Source organism: Carex rostrata, chromosome 23 (assembly GCF_964058835.1).
Source record: "Carex rostrata chromosome 23, lpCarRost1.2, whole genome shotgun sequence".
Classification (NCBI taxonomy): domain Eukaryota; kingdom Viridiplantae; phylum Streptophyta; class Magnoliopsida; order Poales; family Cyperaceae; genus Carex; species Carex rostrata.
Window position 1 is genome coordinate 4,251,852 of NC_135940.1, and position 17,602 is coordinate 4,269,453.

The 17,602-nt window shown below is 33.8% G+C and overlaps 2 protein-coding genes and 1 long non-coding RNA gene across 3 annotated transcripts in view; 1 reads left to right on the top strand and 2 right to left on the bottom strand.

The window, feature by feature from the left end:
• LOC144574988 (uncharacterized) overlaps positions 1 to 17,602 on the bottom strand; it is an 87,132-nt gene that overhangs the window by 55,286 nt on the left and 14,244 nt on the right. The gene's annotated exons all lie outside the window — the stretch shown is intronic.
• On the bottom strand, positions 858 to 5,392 carry LOC144574761 (diaminopimelate epimerase, chloroplastic-like). The gene is made up of 9 exons (XM_078324813.1): positions 5,080 to 5,392; positions 4,304 to 4,471; positions 4,009 to 4,079; positions 3,597 to 3,654; positions 2,933 to 3,112; positions 2,045 to 2,129; positions 1,776 to 1,835; positions 1,294 to 1,367; positions 858 to 1,206 (listed from the first exon to the last, which is right to left on the bottom strand). Exons 1-9 carry the CDS (start codon positions 5,335 to 5,337, stop codon positions 1,090 to 1,092), a joined length of 1,071 nt encoding a protein of 356 aa, XP_078180939.1. The 5' UTR covers positions 5,338 to 5,392; the 3' UTR covers positions 858 to 1,089.
• Positions 10,405 to 11,119, top strand: LOC144574720 (histone H2B.11). Its single transcript, XM_078324759.1, has one exon. It carries the CDS (start codon positions 10,513 to 10,515, stop codon positions 10,939 to 10,941), a length of 429 nt encoding a protein of 142 aa, XP_078180885.1. The 5' UTR covers positions 10,405 to 10,512; the 3' UTR covers positions 10,942 to 11,119.

The window sequence follows — 17,602 nt, forward strand, 5'->3', positions numbered from 1 at the left end:
ATATAAAAAGCATGGATTGGAACCATATAGAGTTTGGTCGGTTCGGTCTTTTCAGTTTTGAAAAATCTAAACCAAACCAAAAATAAAAAACCGAACAGGGGCAGAACTAGAAAATAGAGATTGGGGGGCTGAAATAAAATATAGTGTGATTTCAATTTATTAGGGGGGGGGGTTAAAAGATATTAATGGATATGAAAATTTCAAAAATTTAATACACCCAAATACAAATTTTCAATTTATAGGGGTGGCTTAGAACTCTTTCTCCACCACTATGTTCCGCCCTTGACCTTAGTAATTCAAAAATTCAACCGAACCAATCCATTTAAACCAAAAAAATCAAACCATTTATTCAACCTTTTTCGGTCCGGTTGAAAACTGAATAAACCAGACACAATGAACACCCCTATCGGCAACATGGAAGGCAGAGGTGGAAGCAACTCATTTTCATCTTACTCATGAAAACAATTACACACAGGATGTAGTTCAGTTGGCCACAGTGCTAGCAGACAATGCATTCAAATCCCGCTAACTGTATTTACCTTGATTTTAATTTTATTCCTAGTTCCTTATAAGACGGGCTCCACTTTTCAATACTAAGAGTGTGCAAAACTCTTAATCATATCAGGTCTCGTCAATCCAAACTCTGCACACTATGCTAGACCTGGACTCAACTCAACAAAACTATCAGGCCAATCTTATATGGGTTGAGTCACAGTTGGGTCAGAGCTTGCCGGCCCTAAATAAACTACACTGTGCCTATAGGTATATTGATGTAACATATTTGATAACACGAGGTAATTTCCAATTTATCATATTTTAATATTCTTCTAATATAAACAATTAATTTACTATATATCTGAGATTTGGAAAATCATATACTTCTACCAAAAAGAGTAACTAAAACACTAATCTTACAATAAAAAATAGTACATTTTCAACACTAAAACAAAATAAAATAGAATTCCCAAACAAGCAATAAAATTAACTACAGTACAAAACAGCAGAAATATAACATCTTTCACTTGTTATCTTCTTCAGAAAGCACCTCCAACTATTGATTAAAAGCCTGAAGTTGAGAAACAAACTAACCTAGAGAAGGACTGATCCGTAAAACACAGATTGTGCAGGTCCTGTCATGTAAATATGGTTATCTTCCTCCCTCCATTCTATCTCCAGTGGTCCCCCAGGCAAATCAACTGTACATATCTGTTTCAGTTCAAATTAAAGTAAACATTAAAATTATACATAAAGGCCCAGAAGAAAAGAATGATTGAAACAGAAAAAAAAACTTACCCTATCGGCATGTCCCTCAAGAACAGCCGCAACAACTGTAGCACAGGCGCCGGTCCCACATGCAAGAGTTGCACCTAAACTCAAAAAAGTAATACTATTAATCAATATGATTTAATCATCAGGAGGGTTCAAATATCACCTTTACGCTTCCATTTTCTAACAATCTACAAATGAAAAATTCTTAAATTTAATTAAAAAAACGATATTAAACTGCTGCATGTAATCTACATCATGTTCCCAACATGTACATACAAAATCACAGCAATTGAGCTTTGTATTAATGGGCGTCAAAAAGTTTATAAGATTCTGCTGATGTGAACAATTTCTATGTGCTTGATGCCCACAAATTTGAAATCCCACAAATTCTAGTGTTCACATAAAGAAAGTGCAATAGAGTACATCAAATGATTTAACTATAATTATAATCTTGAATGTTAATAATTGAAAAAAAAAAAATTATAATGAAAGGTTGGATAACATACCTGCACCACGTTCCCATACTCGCATTTTCAGATGTGAACGAGACAAAATCTGTACAAATTCTGAAAAAAAAAAATGTATATTAATCATGGTATAAGACATCGAGTGGGGGCAATTTGCATGACATTCAATAAAAAGAAGATGACCACTCAAAGCATTTAATATCAGAATTTTTATTATCACATTTAAACTCTCCACAAAATCATCTCCAAGTTTTGACATCAAAAAGAGAAGATTGCAAATAGATAAAACAAAACATAGAGACATTAACCAGTGTTAGTTCGAGCAGGGAACACCTCATGGTGCTCAAATTTCGGGCCCACTTCAGCTAGATTTATTTTATCCACTTCAAGTCCCTGTTTCAAATGTAAAACAAAAACCCATACTTTTGTCACGAACTTTTTGTTTACACAACTCCGCAATCAATTACTAAATTATTCATCAATCACAACCACAAAGCAATAACCACATGAATAAAAATTGGGACAACAACAGTGTATTAAATAACAATTAAGCCCAGAAATATTTTACACAATATGATTACCTAGTTGCACACTTGATAGAACATTTTATGCAGCTCTATGCAGGTGAATATATAATAAGATTGTTGATTCAAATAAGGATCATATTGCGTTTCGAGAACTTGTGTATAAATGACTGGACAATCCTTTATACAAGTCTAATATCCATCAAACATGTTCACAAATAATACAAGGACAAACTCATAAAAGAATTATTTTGTATGCCCCCTTTGATTTGTACATGATAAATAATTTTCTCATTGCAAACAGGGAGGACAGCAATATTCATGTACAACTTTGACTGAAATTCTCATAACTGGAACCCTGATACCAGAGATGTAACGAGTGATATACGCTCTAAAATAATAAATATAAATTAAAATAAAAGAGAATGAAGAACCGTGGGCTTAGTACAGTGGCACGAACCCTCGTCTCTCTACGAAGAGACACAGGTTCAATTCTCGAGAATAGCATCTAAAAGATGCTGGGGTGTACCGGGGCCCTTTTATTAAATAAATAAAAGAGAAGATTTCCAAAAAAAAAAGGAAAAATCAAATCCCCCATCTCCAAGTCACACTAGTAGAAAGATTAAAGGAAATAAGTGGAACCAAATATGAAACAAAAGTTCCTGAAATTACCTGAGAATTTGTGGTGCCAAAAGTGATACAATGGGGGTTTCCCATGCTGACACATGTCACATTCCATGTCAAACCATCCACTTCTAATCCTGCCTTCACGACTGCATTGTTTTGAGTCGCCGGAATTTTAGTGGGAATTTCCGGGCCCGATAGAATAGGCTGACCCATATCAACCTTAACCTACAAAAATAAATAAAGCGCAAGATTGGTAATCCTCTTGAAAAAATGACTTGAAACTAAAGAAAGAACATAAAAAATGTAGCCTAGAATAGAGTCAAAGACTAGATACATTCAATCAGTTCTATATGATGGTTGTTAGAAAAAATAAAAGTACATTATTTAGACCGCTCAGTAGTGAGGCATCGCTCAGTTACCACTTATCTGTGTTTCCATTTTGGCCCGCAAAATTTGGTTTCATACCTTTTGGACCTTGCCATGCAACTTTCTGTCCAAAATAAAAAAACAAACAGAATTCCAAGCAGCTCTGACTAGGATTTTCATTATTTATTTTCTTCATTTATCGAAAAATAATGCCAGGAACCAAATCAAAATTTAAAGACCAAAATTCAAACTCCAAAGTTTTAAAAAGTAGGTGATAGTTGAAAGATTACTTGTTTAATTTAGATAAGTTACTATATCAAAGAACAGAGATAAGCTTGTTTACCTGCCCATCTTTTTGAATCTCAGGTACAATAAGACCAGCACCGGTATGAATAGTGAAACTGAAATAAACAAGTGTCGGAGGTCAAATTAAATTTTACATATAAAAACTGAAACTAAAATTTCTGTCATTTAAATAAAATTTGATTGGAAATAATTGCTTCAAGAGCATCCTTTCTTCATAGCAATTTTGCATCAGAGAACAAGTATGTTAATATTACTTGGGCAAAAACCCAAGAAAAAAAATATATATTAGTTGCATGAATTTTAAAAAATGAATTAGCCTAAAATATTTCGACCACCAACAATTTTTTCAACATTCTACAAATGCTAAAGTTTTGAGTATTTGGACTAAAAAATTCAACCACATAACAAAAGAAGTGACATCTCTTCAACTAGAATTAGAATCTGTGTACCTATGGTTCCCTTGAAGATTTTCAAGTTCAGCTATGAACCGAGCAAAGCACCGTACCCCATTACCGCACATCTGAAATCAAACAACACATCAGAGATGGAAACTGAAAGAAAAAACTCAGCATTAAACTAACAAAACAATTGAAAATTAATAATCACTCCAACAGTCAGTTCAGTTAGCACACATTCAAGACCTAAAACCTGAACGATAAGAGATCTATAGGCTCACATAATAACTTAATCAATTTTATGTCAATTATAACTTCTTATTGCGGATTGCGCAAGCAAATGTAGTACCTCAGGTTCGCTCCCATCAGAATTGAAGATTCTCATGGTGTAATCAGCACCGTTGGTTCCTGGCATGACAAAGATCACCCCATCGCCGCCTATACCAAAATTTCGATCGCATAGCTTCACAGCCTGCTCAGGTGTAATCCTAGGCTCTATTGAGTCTCTGTTATCCACCTATGTGCATATCAAAAGAAATTCCCAACTACTTGAGTTCTTTAGTTTCATTACAGGACTTTTTTTTTCAAGTGAGTAGCAAATGCTCTTGATTTCAAATTTCATAAGATACTTTCACTTTTAGGTTCTAATCAGTTATCATGCGGTTAGATATCTTTCGATAGTCAGCTAAAAACTGTTTCTTTTCTGTTATAATGGCCTGTTTTCATTAAAAAAAGGACTGAAAAAAATAAAGAATCAAATTTTGCACCAACCAGCATGTACTGATACGGATATCAGCGTACGGCAGTCTATTTGCTAGAATCACCTACCAGCGGAGTGAGGAAATGGTATGATAAACAATTCAAGTGGATTTTATGATAATTTAAGAACCCTAATTGAACAAAAAAAAAAATAGCACAATTGAACATTTAGTGGTCCAAATCCAGTACACATACAATTCCTAGGCAAGTCTAATAAGAAAATATGGAGCTAAAACTTGTTCATTGGTACCTCGAGAACATCCTGATAAAATCAATTTCAGTTCACTGACCTACTGAAATTCACTTCTCTTTAACCAAACAAGAAAAAAAATTAAGCGAAATAAGTAAGGAGACAAAACAAAATACCATGATGAAATCATTTCCGAGGCCATGGTACTTGACGAAATGGAGAACATCAGATGCCTTCCGATCGAGGAAAGATAGACTAGGCCGAGAGGCGGAGACCATTGGCGACTGAACACTGGTAGAAGCGAGAACGACAGACCTGAACCTAGGGTTTGGTATCAGTGCATGCGACGCTCTGAAAAGAGAGGATTTTAGAGGTAGGCGGATTGTAGACGTGGTGAGGCGAGAAGGAGCAGAGGTGGAGTAGGTGGCGGCCATAGAATTGGAATTGGAATTGGAACTGGAAGAGTTTGGTTCGATGAAATGCCAGACTCCAGTGCTATAAAACCGACCGGATGGATTTACAAAACCGGTCGGTCCACTTGAAAAGTTGACCCGGAAGACCAGAACCAGTCAAACCGCCTGAACCTCGCTCCGGATTCAGAGTGAAGGAAATAACAGTCAAGCGTGCCGTAGGGGTCGCAACGAGCTGGCGGGTACCAACTATGCTCTGGCTCGGCTTGTAAATTATGAATCGAGTCGCAGCCGAGCGAGCTGGATCTAAAGCATTTGAGCTAAAGCCTAAACTTGAACTTGTGACAAGCTAGCCCAAGTTAGTTCATGAGCTGACGAGCTGAGTCTGACTAAATCTTGTTTTAAGAAGAAAATAAATTATACAAACTTTTTTGATCGAGCTGAACCAAGCTAGACCTAGCTAGACAGTATAAAATGCACACAAATTCACAAATTGATGCCTAGCTGAGCTGGCTCGCAAGCTAGCAAACAAGCTAAGTCTCAGCTTGAACTCGTTAATTCTGACCGCGCTAGTAGTGAGCTGGCTCGTTAACAGGTCGATCTAATAACGAGCGAGTTGTTAGCGAGGGAGTCAGTTGCGAGTCACGATTGAGCCACGAGCTACAAGTTTTTTTTGCCACCCCTAAGCATGGATAAAGGAAAGGAGCACCCTCTTTCTGGACTAGTTGATCAGTCACCCAGTATGTGGGTGCAGGTTCTGTCGCAACACGTTACGAGTATCAGTTATGTCATGTGACTTATGTGTTATTTAAAAATAACATATCATGATACATTATGTAAATTAACTCAGTCAAATCATGTCACAATACCTGACTAATTTTTTAATATTGATCTTTAATTTAATTTATTTTGCAGTGTTTTTCTATTTTTAAATTATTTTATGACTAACTTTAAAATATTAATTAAACACGGCTAATTATATTATATTTGATCACATAATTGTAGTCAGATAATGTGATCACTTGTGTGACATTATTATATTTTATTATTTTAGTTATATCACATCACATCATGTGAAAAATATTTTTTATTATGTGTTATAAAATAATGTGATTAAGTCATAGCATGTTAATCGTGTTATATTTTTTTATTAATTTGTAATGTAATTGATGATATAGTATAATATATATGGTAAGTTAGTAACACTTTTAGTTTAAATATTAATGTCAAATAGTTCTAGAGATACGACGCATTAGTTAAGTCATGTATTACAGATCAAATACTAATACCGGTTGCATCTGCTCGGTGAGCTTAAGATTTCTTAATGCACTAAGAAACTTAAAATTGTTGAAACTAAATGACATATCAAAATTTTAAATTAATTTAGTATAAATTTAAATTGTAAAAAATGATAAAAAATAAACATGTTTAAATTTACTTATATACAGAGAGAGAGTGACTAATGTGCATTCGAATGTATATGGCCCGAAATATATACGGTTTAGATTCGACTTTTCATAATTCAAACGGTCGATCTGAACCGTTCATCTTGTTCTCCATATTAATATGTGCTTGGAGACCAAATTTTATATTTTTCTAAATTTTTTTACTATTTATTAAGTATTTTACAAAATTGTTGATCCAACAATGACTTAACAAAACAGTAAAATTAGCAGCCACCGTTGGATCAACAATTTTATAAAATACTTAATAAATAGTAAAAAAAAATTTAGAAAAATGTAAAATTTGGTCTCCAAGCACATATTAATATGGAGAACAAGATGAACGGTTCGGATCGACCGTTAGGATTTGAAAACTCGAATATAGAGCCGTAGCACAGTAACAACTCGTGATATGCATAGTACCATAGACTCACTCCAAGTTATTTGTATCATTTTTTTTTGTGTAAGTTAGTGGCTTTAAATGTCAGCTAACCATTTCATTGATAAAGAACGTATTTACAATGAGTTAAATGACTCTAATTCCTAAATCTAAACTTCTTTATTCTCATTAATTTTAGTAGAACTAGGGTGTTCTTAAGTTCACCAAGTCTCCTGCTGAACTCAAGTATAAAACTCGTCAAATCGGCTTTAAATGACGAATTTGAACCATTGAAACCCGTCTATCTTATGAGTGATGCATGATGCGTCTACATGTGAAAATTTTAAGCATTCAAATTAGTTTAGTATAAAGTCAAGCAGTCAAAAAACATAAAAAAAAATGAATGCATTGAAATTAATTTATTAACATTCTAATTTTGACCGATGGACTTTATACTACATTAATTCGAATGTTTAAAAATTCCACATGTAGACTCATTACTCGTAAGGTAGACGGGTTTCAACGTTTCAGATTCTTCATTTGAAACCGATTTGACGGGACCAAGGGGCTTGGTGAACTTAAGAACACCATAGTTCTACTCCATTAATTTATCTAAACTACTCTCACCATCTAATCCTACTTATTTACACTCTTAACACACCCAAATAAATCATTCTCTAACTCTCTTCACGATTGGATTTGTTTTCGTTCGATGGCCGCCGCACTCCGATAGTTCGAACTACTCAATGTCGCGCTCTGACACTCACTGCTACATTCTGATGGTCCGATCTACTCACCGCGGAGCTCTGGCTGCCAGATCTACTCACTGCAGCTCTTCGACAGCCGGATCTACTCATCGTCGCTCTCCGACAACCGGATCTACTCACTGCCGCGCTCTGACGGTTGGATCTACTCACCGCGGTGCTTCGACGACCAAATTAACTCACCGCCTCACTTCATTCGAAGTGAATAAAAACTGTGTGGTCCAAACTCTGACGATACCGCGCTCTCAACTCCAATCAGCTCTGCTTGATTCGACTTTCTCCCTTCTCTCCCATTTTCTTCTCCACTCAAAGAGATAAAAACGAAGAATATACTAGTGCGTCATATTGAGTTCTAAAAAAAAAATGAGAGATCTCTTTGTACCGTTCTTAAAAAAAGTTAAAATGTGTTCTGTAAATTCGATAACACATGCAATTCAAGAAAATGTTTCGAATTTTGATTTTAGACCAGGAAGATGATGAGACAGAACACTACAGTACGTCTAGGCATCTGCACTGTTTTAATATAATCAGCAAAACACTGTATTCAAGTAAATAGAGACAAAACTATAATATTTAGATAGAAGCAGCTAAAATTTAAAATGCATAATGTACAGTTATAATTTGAACTTAAATTTTTACAATAACAAATTAAAATTCTAACCACTGGACTACAAATACACTTGTGATAGATTTTAAAAAAGAGCCCAATTATATAAAAACTCTAAGAAAAAAAAAATTAAATTTCAATACACACGTTATTACAAATTTGAAATTATGAAGATAACTAACCACTTCAGAGCTATAAGTAAATCTGTCCCTGCAAATAAATCAAACAGCTTATAAATTTTGAGTGTTTGATTGTGAAGATCATATCAAGAAAACTGATGACAAGAGCACCAAAATTTAGGGTTTGGATTTAAGTGAAACGAAATGTGCATCAAATCGAAGAAAAGAAACCTTGATATATAAAACACAAATTAAGAAAACGAGAATTAGTTTTTGATTTAGTGACAAAGGTAATATTTTCTGTGTGTCAGATTTGCATGTTTGAAATCGAAAAAAAATAATAATTCCTTATACATATTAAATAATTAAATAGTTTGACATTCAACATTTAATCCAAAAAAAAACACAAACTAAGAAAATGAAATTACTGAAATAAAACCTAGAAACAATTATAGCCTTCAATTTCTACGAAATATCTTTGAGATTTTGATCCGAACTCATCATACATCGATAGTCCAATACACGTTATTAAAAGAATCTCTGCAGATGAATTGCTAAAATTTTTCTAACCGCTATTTAGCAATTAATTTTAATTACTGGATTGAAGATGCTTACATTGCCTATAAAACGGGTAGCACCTAAATAATTTAAATAAAATGCAACGACAAAACCTTAGCATCATTTCTGGCAAAGCAGTAATGAGAGCATCCACATTAATAAAATTTGAAATGAAATTAAATATAAACGAACAACGTAATTAATTCCGAGTTTCATCATTTCTAAAATTAATTAGAAAGTGCCATTTTGAAATAAAAAATTACAATTAAAAGTTTAATATATAAAGAAATAGCAATTAACAATTAGTAAATAAAAACACATAATTTTGTCAACGCGATAACTAAAAAGTGATTTAAAAAAATTAATTAGAAAATTTCATTCGTCCCAATTTTAAGAAAACATATCATATTTAATTTAAAATTAGAATAAAAATCAACAAAAAACTAAAATACATCAACCAAAATTACCGAATGCCGTTAAATATTTTAGAAATCAGAAAAGAAAATTCCACGGCAAGTTGTAGCACGAATTCGTATCCTCTGCATTAACTCAAAAGGAAATCTCTTGAGTTAAGGAATTATGACCATCCGATCTTTTTTAAGATTCGTGCTAACTAGATCCACACTAATATTAAAGTGCCCCTATATCATAAGAAGTGGCCGGATTGGCTCCGTTTCAAATCAGACGGTTAAGATTTATTAACTCAAAAGATTCCTTTTTGAATTAATGCAGAGGATACGCATTCGTTGCAGCACCGCAAAAGAACTTTGTCAAAAACTGCTCGGCGCCAATCGTTTTCAAATTCCACGCCAAGTACCTTTTTTTCACGCAACCCAAAATATTTCATTGTCCCACGTTTCTCACCCGTTTTATATCCGCTGCATTTTCCTCTTTAAAGCAGAAGACTGCTATTAGATCCCATCCGTTTTTGTATAATGAACGGATCTGATCCACCGATGTCTAACAACAATACAAGTTTTTAATTGTGACCTGTACGCATCGGATCCGCTAGTTTTCAATCGGACTGTTTAAATTGCAAAGGAGAATTTATAATGTAAGGATAAAGAAACAGCAGATACAGGAACCTCCTTATCCACGTCACCGATGCGTCTGCTCTCACTAATCCCTACCCTCCAATCAGTCTACTCACCAACGTCTAGATCTTTCCCACGTCATCGATCCGCACCTCATATTCTCCACCAATCAAAACGAAAATCGATTCCCTTATAAAACCACCATCACCTGTCGGTCTCCCCACAGCAATTCCCCATACAATCGAATATCTTTCTCTCCAATCCATCGATCGATCTTTCAAGAAAGAGAAGTAGAAATGGCGCCTAAGGCAGAGAAGAAGCCAGCGGAGAAGAAACCCGCAGAGGATAAGGCGGAGAAGAAACCGGCGGAGAAGAAGGCCAAGGCGGAGAAGCGGATCCCGGTGTCAAAGGAGGGTGGCGACAAGAAAAAGAAGAAGGCGAAGAAGAGCACCGAGACTTACAAGATTTACATCTTCAAGGTGCTCAAGCAGGTGCATCCAGATGTCGGTATCTCGAGCAAGGCCATGTCGATCATGAACTCCTTCATCAACGACATCTTTGAGAAGCTCGCCACCGAGGCATCCAGGTTGGCGAGGTACAACAAGAAGCCTACCATCACCTCACGGGAGATACAGACCTCTGTTCGCCTCGTCCTCCCCGGTGAACTGGCCAAGCACGCCGTCTCTGAGGGCACCAAGGCTGTTACCAAGTTTACTAGCGCTTAGATCGATGTAAAATTTGGGCTTGTTGAGGCTTTGCATTAGAATCTCTTTGACTTTCTCTTTTTGGGGGTATTTGTAGGGTTATTTTGGTGGGTAGCGATGAAAATTTGAAAATCGATCTGATCGGATCTGGTTTGTAAATGATATGCTGCTGGAATAGTGAATAGCATGTTTTCTGAAATGCTGAATTTGTTGTAGTACATTAGCAATGCGAGTGTTAACTGAGGGCACTAATTCCTTGATTTTCTTGATTGCTGAATTGTTCGATGAGATGTGATTTGGGGATTAATGCCTGATCGTTCAGATTGAAATTATAAATCCCTTAATTCCTACTTGTTAAATTAGGATATGGTGTTTAGTAATCACAATCTGATTTGCAGAGGGGATTTGATAAATCATTGTTAAATTTGAACATTAATTAATTTTGGAAATCCTTGAATATCGTTTTTTTTTTATAAAATTGAAATCCTTGAATATAGTTGTTGGATTAAATTTAGGCAAGTCCTGTGTAAGTAACCGATATATTCTTAGGACTGGTACAGTGATACTCGGTACCTGGTAGTATTTAGGTATTACGTATTAGGCACATGTTGCAACATGTTAATAATTGGTTAAGGGCGTGTTCGGATGTCACGGGATTACGGAATGGGAATAGGAATTCACTTTTGAAAAAGTGGGAACCCACGGGTATGGAATGCACGGGATTAATTATGGGAATATGAGAAAATAAGTGTTCGTTTGTATTATGGGATTAATTGTGGGAAATATTTATTTATTTAAAATATATATATTTATTTGTTTTAGTTTAGTTTAGTTATAAATGATTTTTTTATTTAATGATTTTTATTAATAAATTACAATAATGTAATTAAATAAAATTAATTAAATATTTAATATTACTAAAATGGGTACAAATAAAATAAGAAAATATTTATAAATAAATAAATCAATAAAATGAGAAAACAATAATTAAAAACATTTTACAAAATAAGAAAACAATAACTAAAAATATTTTTGGTAAAATGATCGATTTAGTTGCATGTCCTACCATCAATTAAAAATAAGAATGCATCATGCATCATATTTCAAAATTAACCAAAAACGATCAGAGAGGGAGTCCGGATCCGTCTGTATTCAATAGTCCCACAAGAAAATCTAACTGTTATATTTAATAAAATGAATTTTTAGTTGTTGCACTTATTAATTGAATGAAATTGTTAATAAATGTTATATCTTAAAAAGTTGCTGTGATTTTTAGTTGTTGCACTTAAAAAAGAAGGTCTGGATCTAAACTTTTGATTAGTCCCACATTAGAAAATGAGATGTTGGTTGGATCCTTTATATATAGATGAAGAATGTGCCTTAGAATAGAAAAATAAATAGAGTAGGGTGCCACTGCCACGTGCAAAGAGAGAAGAAATTTGCACAATCTCCAATATGCTCTAGTTGGAGAGAGAAGGTTGGGAAAATGCAAATTCAGTTGGAGACTGGGTTTTTGAACCTCAAAAAATGCACTGAAATGGGAACCAATTGGGTAAAAATATGGGTTCAATTGGGAAATTATCGGGTCATCCGAACAGGGTAGGGAAAAAGTTGAGGAACCCAATCCTATACCCACCAAATTCCCATAATTTAGATGCATCCGAACAGGGCCTAAGAGTCTTTTCTTAAAAAAAAAAATCATGTATTTACTTCTTTCCTTTTTTAAAAAAAAAATTTGGTGGACCAAATGAAAACCATAGACTAAACTAGATGATATTAATGTGGTTTGAATGTTGTAATGACATTAAAATTGAAATGACCACTTTAGATTATTTTGAATGTAGAGATGACAGTATAATTGCAACATTAGATTATTACTAGTTTGTGTTTTTTTCGATAATGTTTTATTGGAGGTCTGTACTTTTTGTGTAAAATTTAGAGATGGAAAAAGCAAATGTAATAAAGCAATTTCTAAAATAATGTTTTATTGTAACCGTGGATGTAAAAAAGCTCTCCAATTTTCCTTGCTTTGAGCTTCTAAATTGGTACACTTTGCAATTAAAAACCTTGAGATATGCCCTAAAAATTACATTAAAACTTTAAACTCGAAATAATAAACTAAAATTCTCGTGGGTTTAGAAAGCTTTTTGGTGAGGGGGTCTAACGATTTTGCTGCAGTTTGAAAATAACACTTTCAGCTCGACTAATGTCTTGTTTCGGAACTTCTCTCGTTGCACAAGGCTCAGCTTTCCTACTGACTCTACTTGCTTCACGGATAGGTGGTACATGGTAAGCCAGGAACCAGGTCTTCCATTTTAACTTCTGGGTTTGTTATTGTTCGGGTTTTTCAGGTCAGGAGAAGGAGAGGCGACAGGAGGGGGGAAGAGGTTTGCGGCAGTATTTTAAATAAATAAAGGGCAAACATGTTTTTTATTTATTTATTAATATTTGTTTAAGTGATTAAATTAAGAAATGAGGATATTAACAAAATAAATGACATTACTAATTTTGAAATTAGATGGAGAAATATCTAAATGAAGAAGTTATGATGGGTATATATATTATAAATTTCTGGTCATTTATTATTGACTGTTATCAGCTCATCAGCTGTTGTAAGTATACATTGTGGATTCTGGCAAGCACAATATGAGCATTCCTGTACCTTTGCCTTGTGTTTTCCTGTGAATATTGTTACTTGAATGAATGTAAACAAGGGAACGAGGTTGGAACAATATATCTTTTCAGAAAAAATAATGATACCCGTTTCAGGTCAATTGACTCGTTGAATTGAACTGGTACCGTCAACAGTCCAAAACAGTATTTTGCCTAGTTTACAAAATAAAAGTTGTCAAGGGCTTCCAACTTTGTTATTGGGTAATGGGTCTTTATGAGGAAAACCTTTGTTCATAGTTGGGTTGGGCTGTAAGATAATTGTTGATAACCAAAAATGAATAAATAATCTTTTGTAGGCTTGTTGAGCTTATTATATATGTTTGAATTCAGTATTGGGTTTGAGTTCCACAACAAATTGAAGCATTCATCCGGTATCTTTAAGAAGGCTGGATTTTCTAAAGTAACTAAAATTTTGAGTTTTGATTCTGATCGTCTGATCAAAATTCGAATTAATGTAGCCAAGTTGAAAATTTACGAGGTTATTTAATATTTGTGTTGATTTTGATCAGACTGTCCAGATACAAACTTAAATTTTGAATCTCTTTAGCGAATCTGAATTTACCTTTAAAATTAACCTTTACTGGAAGGGGAGTGCTATTCTACATGCAGTAATTGTGATATCCAGCGCTGTGAGAATATTTTTTGTCTTAATAACTATTTTACCCTCATTACACTTTCTCTCTTCGGACTCAATTAAGTAACGCACACAGAGACTCTCTCCTCCAAATCTGATATTCACAAGAATGGAAACGAATCAAAATTGTACAATTTATAGGAATATAACTTGTAATGAAATCAAATTTCTGAATATGGTTGCTTCTATTGTATTATTACGATTCTGAAGAGGATCTCAAGAAATCAAATAAGCAAGGAAGCAACTTTGAAATTAGTTAGTACGGTGGATCTCAGCCTGTGAGAAACAACAAAAAGTAGTTGTTCATCTTTTTTGTTGAATTTAACTTGTAGATGAAAAAGAGATCACTCTTGGAAGGACAAAAGAACTCTTAAATCAATCTGATGTCCTCTTCGAATCTAATACCCGACCTCCTAAAGGCCGTCCACCAAAGTCAAATGATAAGAGAAAGGTTGTAAGTTCTACTCGATGAGATTCTTCTGATTTTGAGTTTGTCGAAGCTTAGTGCAGTTCGAGCAAAGGACTTGATCGTGCAAATCATGCACATGGAGATGCAAGTTTATTTGATTTAAATGTCAGTTCGTATATGTGGGAATAAAATAACAAATAAGCAACATGAGCATTAATGTAGTTGAATTGTGTTGGCTTTGATGTTTTATCTAAATAGGTTTTTGTTTTGTTTTGCTGATTATGGATTTTTTATTACTTGGCTTTAATTTGTAACTGAAGTTGGATAAGATGCTGGTACTATTGTTGGCTTTAATTTGAATTTATCTGAATAGACTTCTTCAATATGATGTCGACTTAAATTTGTCATAAAATTAATTTTCTATCACTACATAAGATCCTGGTATTATTGTTTTAGTCAAGGATGCTTGCTTTGCATGCCTCCATAATTTTGTATTTGATTCTTTACATGCCTGCATAATTTTGCACTGCTTTATATTTTCGACTGTTTGATGTTACATGTCATCGTAATAGAACTTTGTAGAGTATTTGCTATTTAATTAGTCATGTATTATATGTTTAAAGTTATAGTTTGTTTCAGAAAAAAAAAATGAAAGGTGTGAATTCATATGTTGTGCTGAGTACCAGTTGGAATGATTCTTTTATGTACAACTTGGAATCATTTGCTGATTTGATTTGATTTCTTAACTTTATATATATACAAATTATTAAATGAGGAGGGTTCCAATGCCTCATTTTTTTATACCTCATATTTTATATTTTCGTTTTCAAAGTCCAAATTATCGATCCGAACCGTTCAACAAAATATTTATACTAAAATATGCATGGAGATGAAATTTTATATTTTTTGGAATTTTTTTGCTATTTTTTAAGATAGGTACAAAATCACTGTTTTTGAACCGTTCAAAAAACAGTGATTTTCTACCCATCTTAAAAAATAGTAAAAAAATTTCAAAAATTATAAAATTTCATCCCTAATCATATTTTAGTATGGATATTATGTTGAACGGTTCGGATTGACAATTTAGACTTTGAATACGAAGAAAATAAAGATATAAAATATGAGGTATGATGAGGTATAAAAAAAATGAGGCATTGGAACCCTCCTCTTATTAAATATAGAAGTTCTAAAGTTTATTGGAATGGTTCTTTCTCTGTTTTTTTTTATTTGAAGCCTGTAGGCACTTTCATTACCTTGAAATTGAGTTACAGTTTGTTAGCAGAGTTACATGAACGCCAGCCAGACAGTCACCTTGTATTTTACCAGGAAACAGCCAATTAGTGTTGACCAAAGAGCTGTTCAATAATCAATATCTTGTCTGGTACACATATTTTCCCTTGAAAAAATTCCTGATATTCCAAGCTATTGACATAAAAGCCGCAATCTATGTGTCATTCTAAATATTCCAAGCTATTGCCACCGATCTGACAGAGAGTAAAGACCCACTGTTTTTTAATTAAGTCTTTCTTTGTTTAACCATGGGCAGCTCAAAAATTGAAATGATGCGTGTAGAATAGCACTCCTCTTACTGGAATATGATTGCACAAATTAAGTAACAAGCGACCTCTTTTCCATTTGTACAGTGTTTTTTTTTCTCTCTCTCTCTCTCTATATATGCTATTCATGTACCTTTTCTGTTCTATGCTTTGCCTTGCAGTTTTACGACAACAGTTATATTTTTTTATTGATGTTTTAGCAGTTAAAAATTTGTCTTATGAGGTAAACATGTTCCTTTCTTTTATCATTATCGACATGTGTCATATGACCAACTAATGCTTATTAGAGACGCTAGAGTGCCTACGGGTTTCCTCTCAAAAAAAGAAGAAAAAAGAAGAAGAGAGAGACGCTAGAGAATCTTCAAAAGTCTAAGTTAGAATAATTAATTGGAATTTTAATACGTGAAGGGTAATCAAGAGAAAACGAAGGATGCAAATTGCATGCAGAGAAATAAATGAATGATTTAAAATTCGGGCGCGTTAACCTGGACTATATCGCGGCGTCATACAAAATGAATAGTATTACGCACACGTCCATGTGCATCAAATAGTTTTGTCCGTGCACGGCATTTGCATTAACAAGACCAGCTAATTGATTTAGAAAAAAAATAAGACTACGCAATTACAGTGCAATTATGTATGGATAATTAAATAATTAATGCAACAAAATATACTTCAAAATGAACTCCAACAATTGTTTCATAAAATTTTGGGTATAACATTGGGAGGCGAAAAATCAACACGTCAAATAAATAATTATAAACGATTTTTTTTTTTTTTTTAATTTGACGTGAATGTTTGATCAGAGTTAGGCTGGGGTGCTATGGATAGCATAGTGGCCTCTATGCTACGGCTCAATATTCGAATTTTCAAAATCCAAACGGTCGATCCGAACCGTTCATCTTATTCTCCATATTAATATGTGCTTGGAGACCAAATTTTACATTTTTCTGAATTTTTTTACTATTTATTAAGTATTTTACAAAATTGTTGATCCAACGGTGGCTGCACAAAACAGTAAAACCGTTGGATTAGCGATTTTCAAAGTGGCTTAATAAATAGTAAAAAAATTCAGAAAATTATAAAATTTGGTCTCCAAGCAGATATTAATATGGAGAATAAGATGAACGGTTCGGATCGACCGTTTGGATTTTGAAAACTCGAATATTGAGCCGTAGCATAGAGGCCACTATGCTATCCATAGCACCCCAGCCTAACTCATAATCATTTCTCAATTTACATGGTCTAATTTATAAATTTCATGATCCAATTATTACTTATACCTTATTCATTTCATACCTTATGCATAAGTATACTATCAAGTGTCCCGTTATTAGTCACTGTTCAGTCGAAATTCCAGTTTACCAAATCTTCTGGGTACAGTTCCACGTACTCGTATCAGCAAGATAT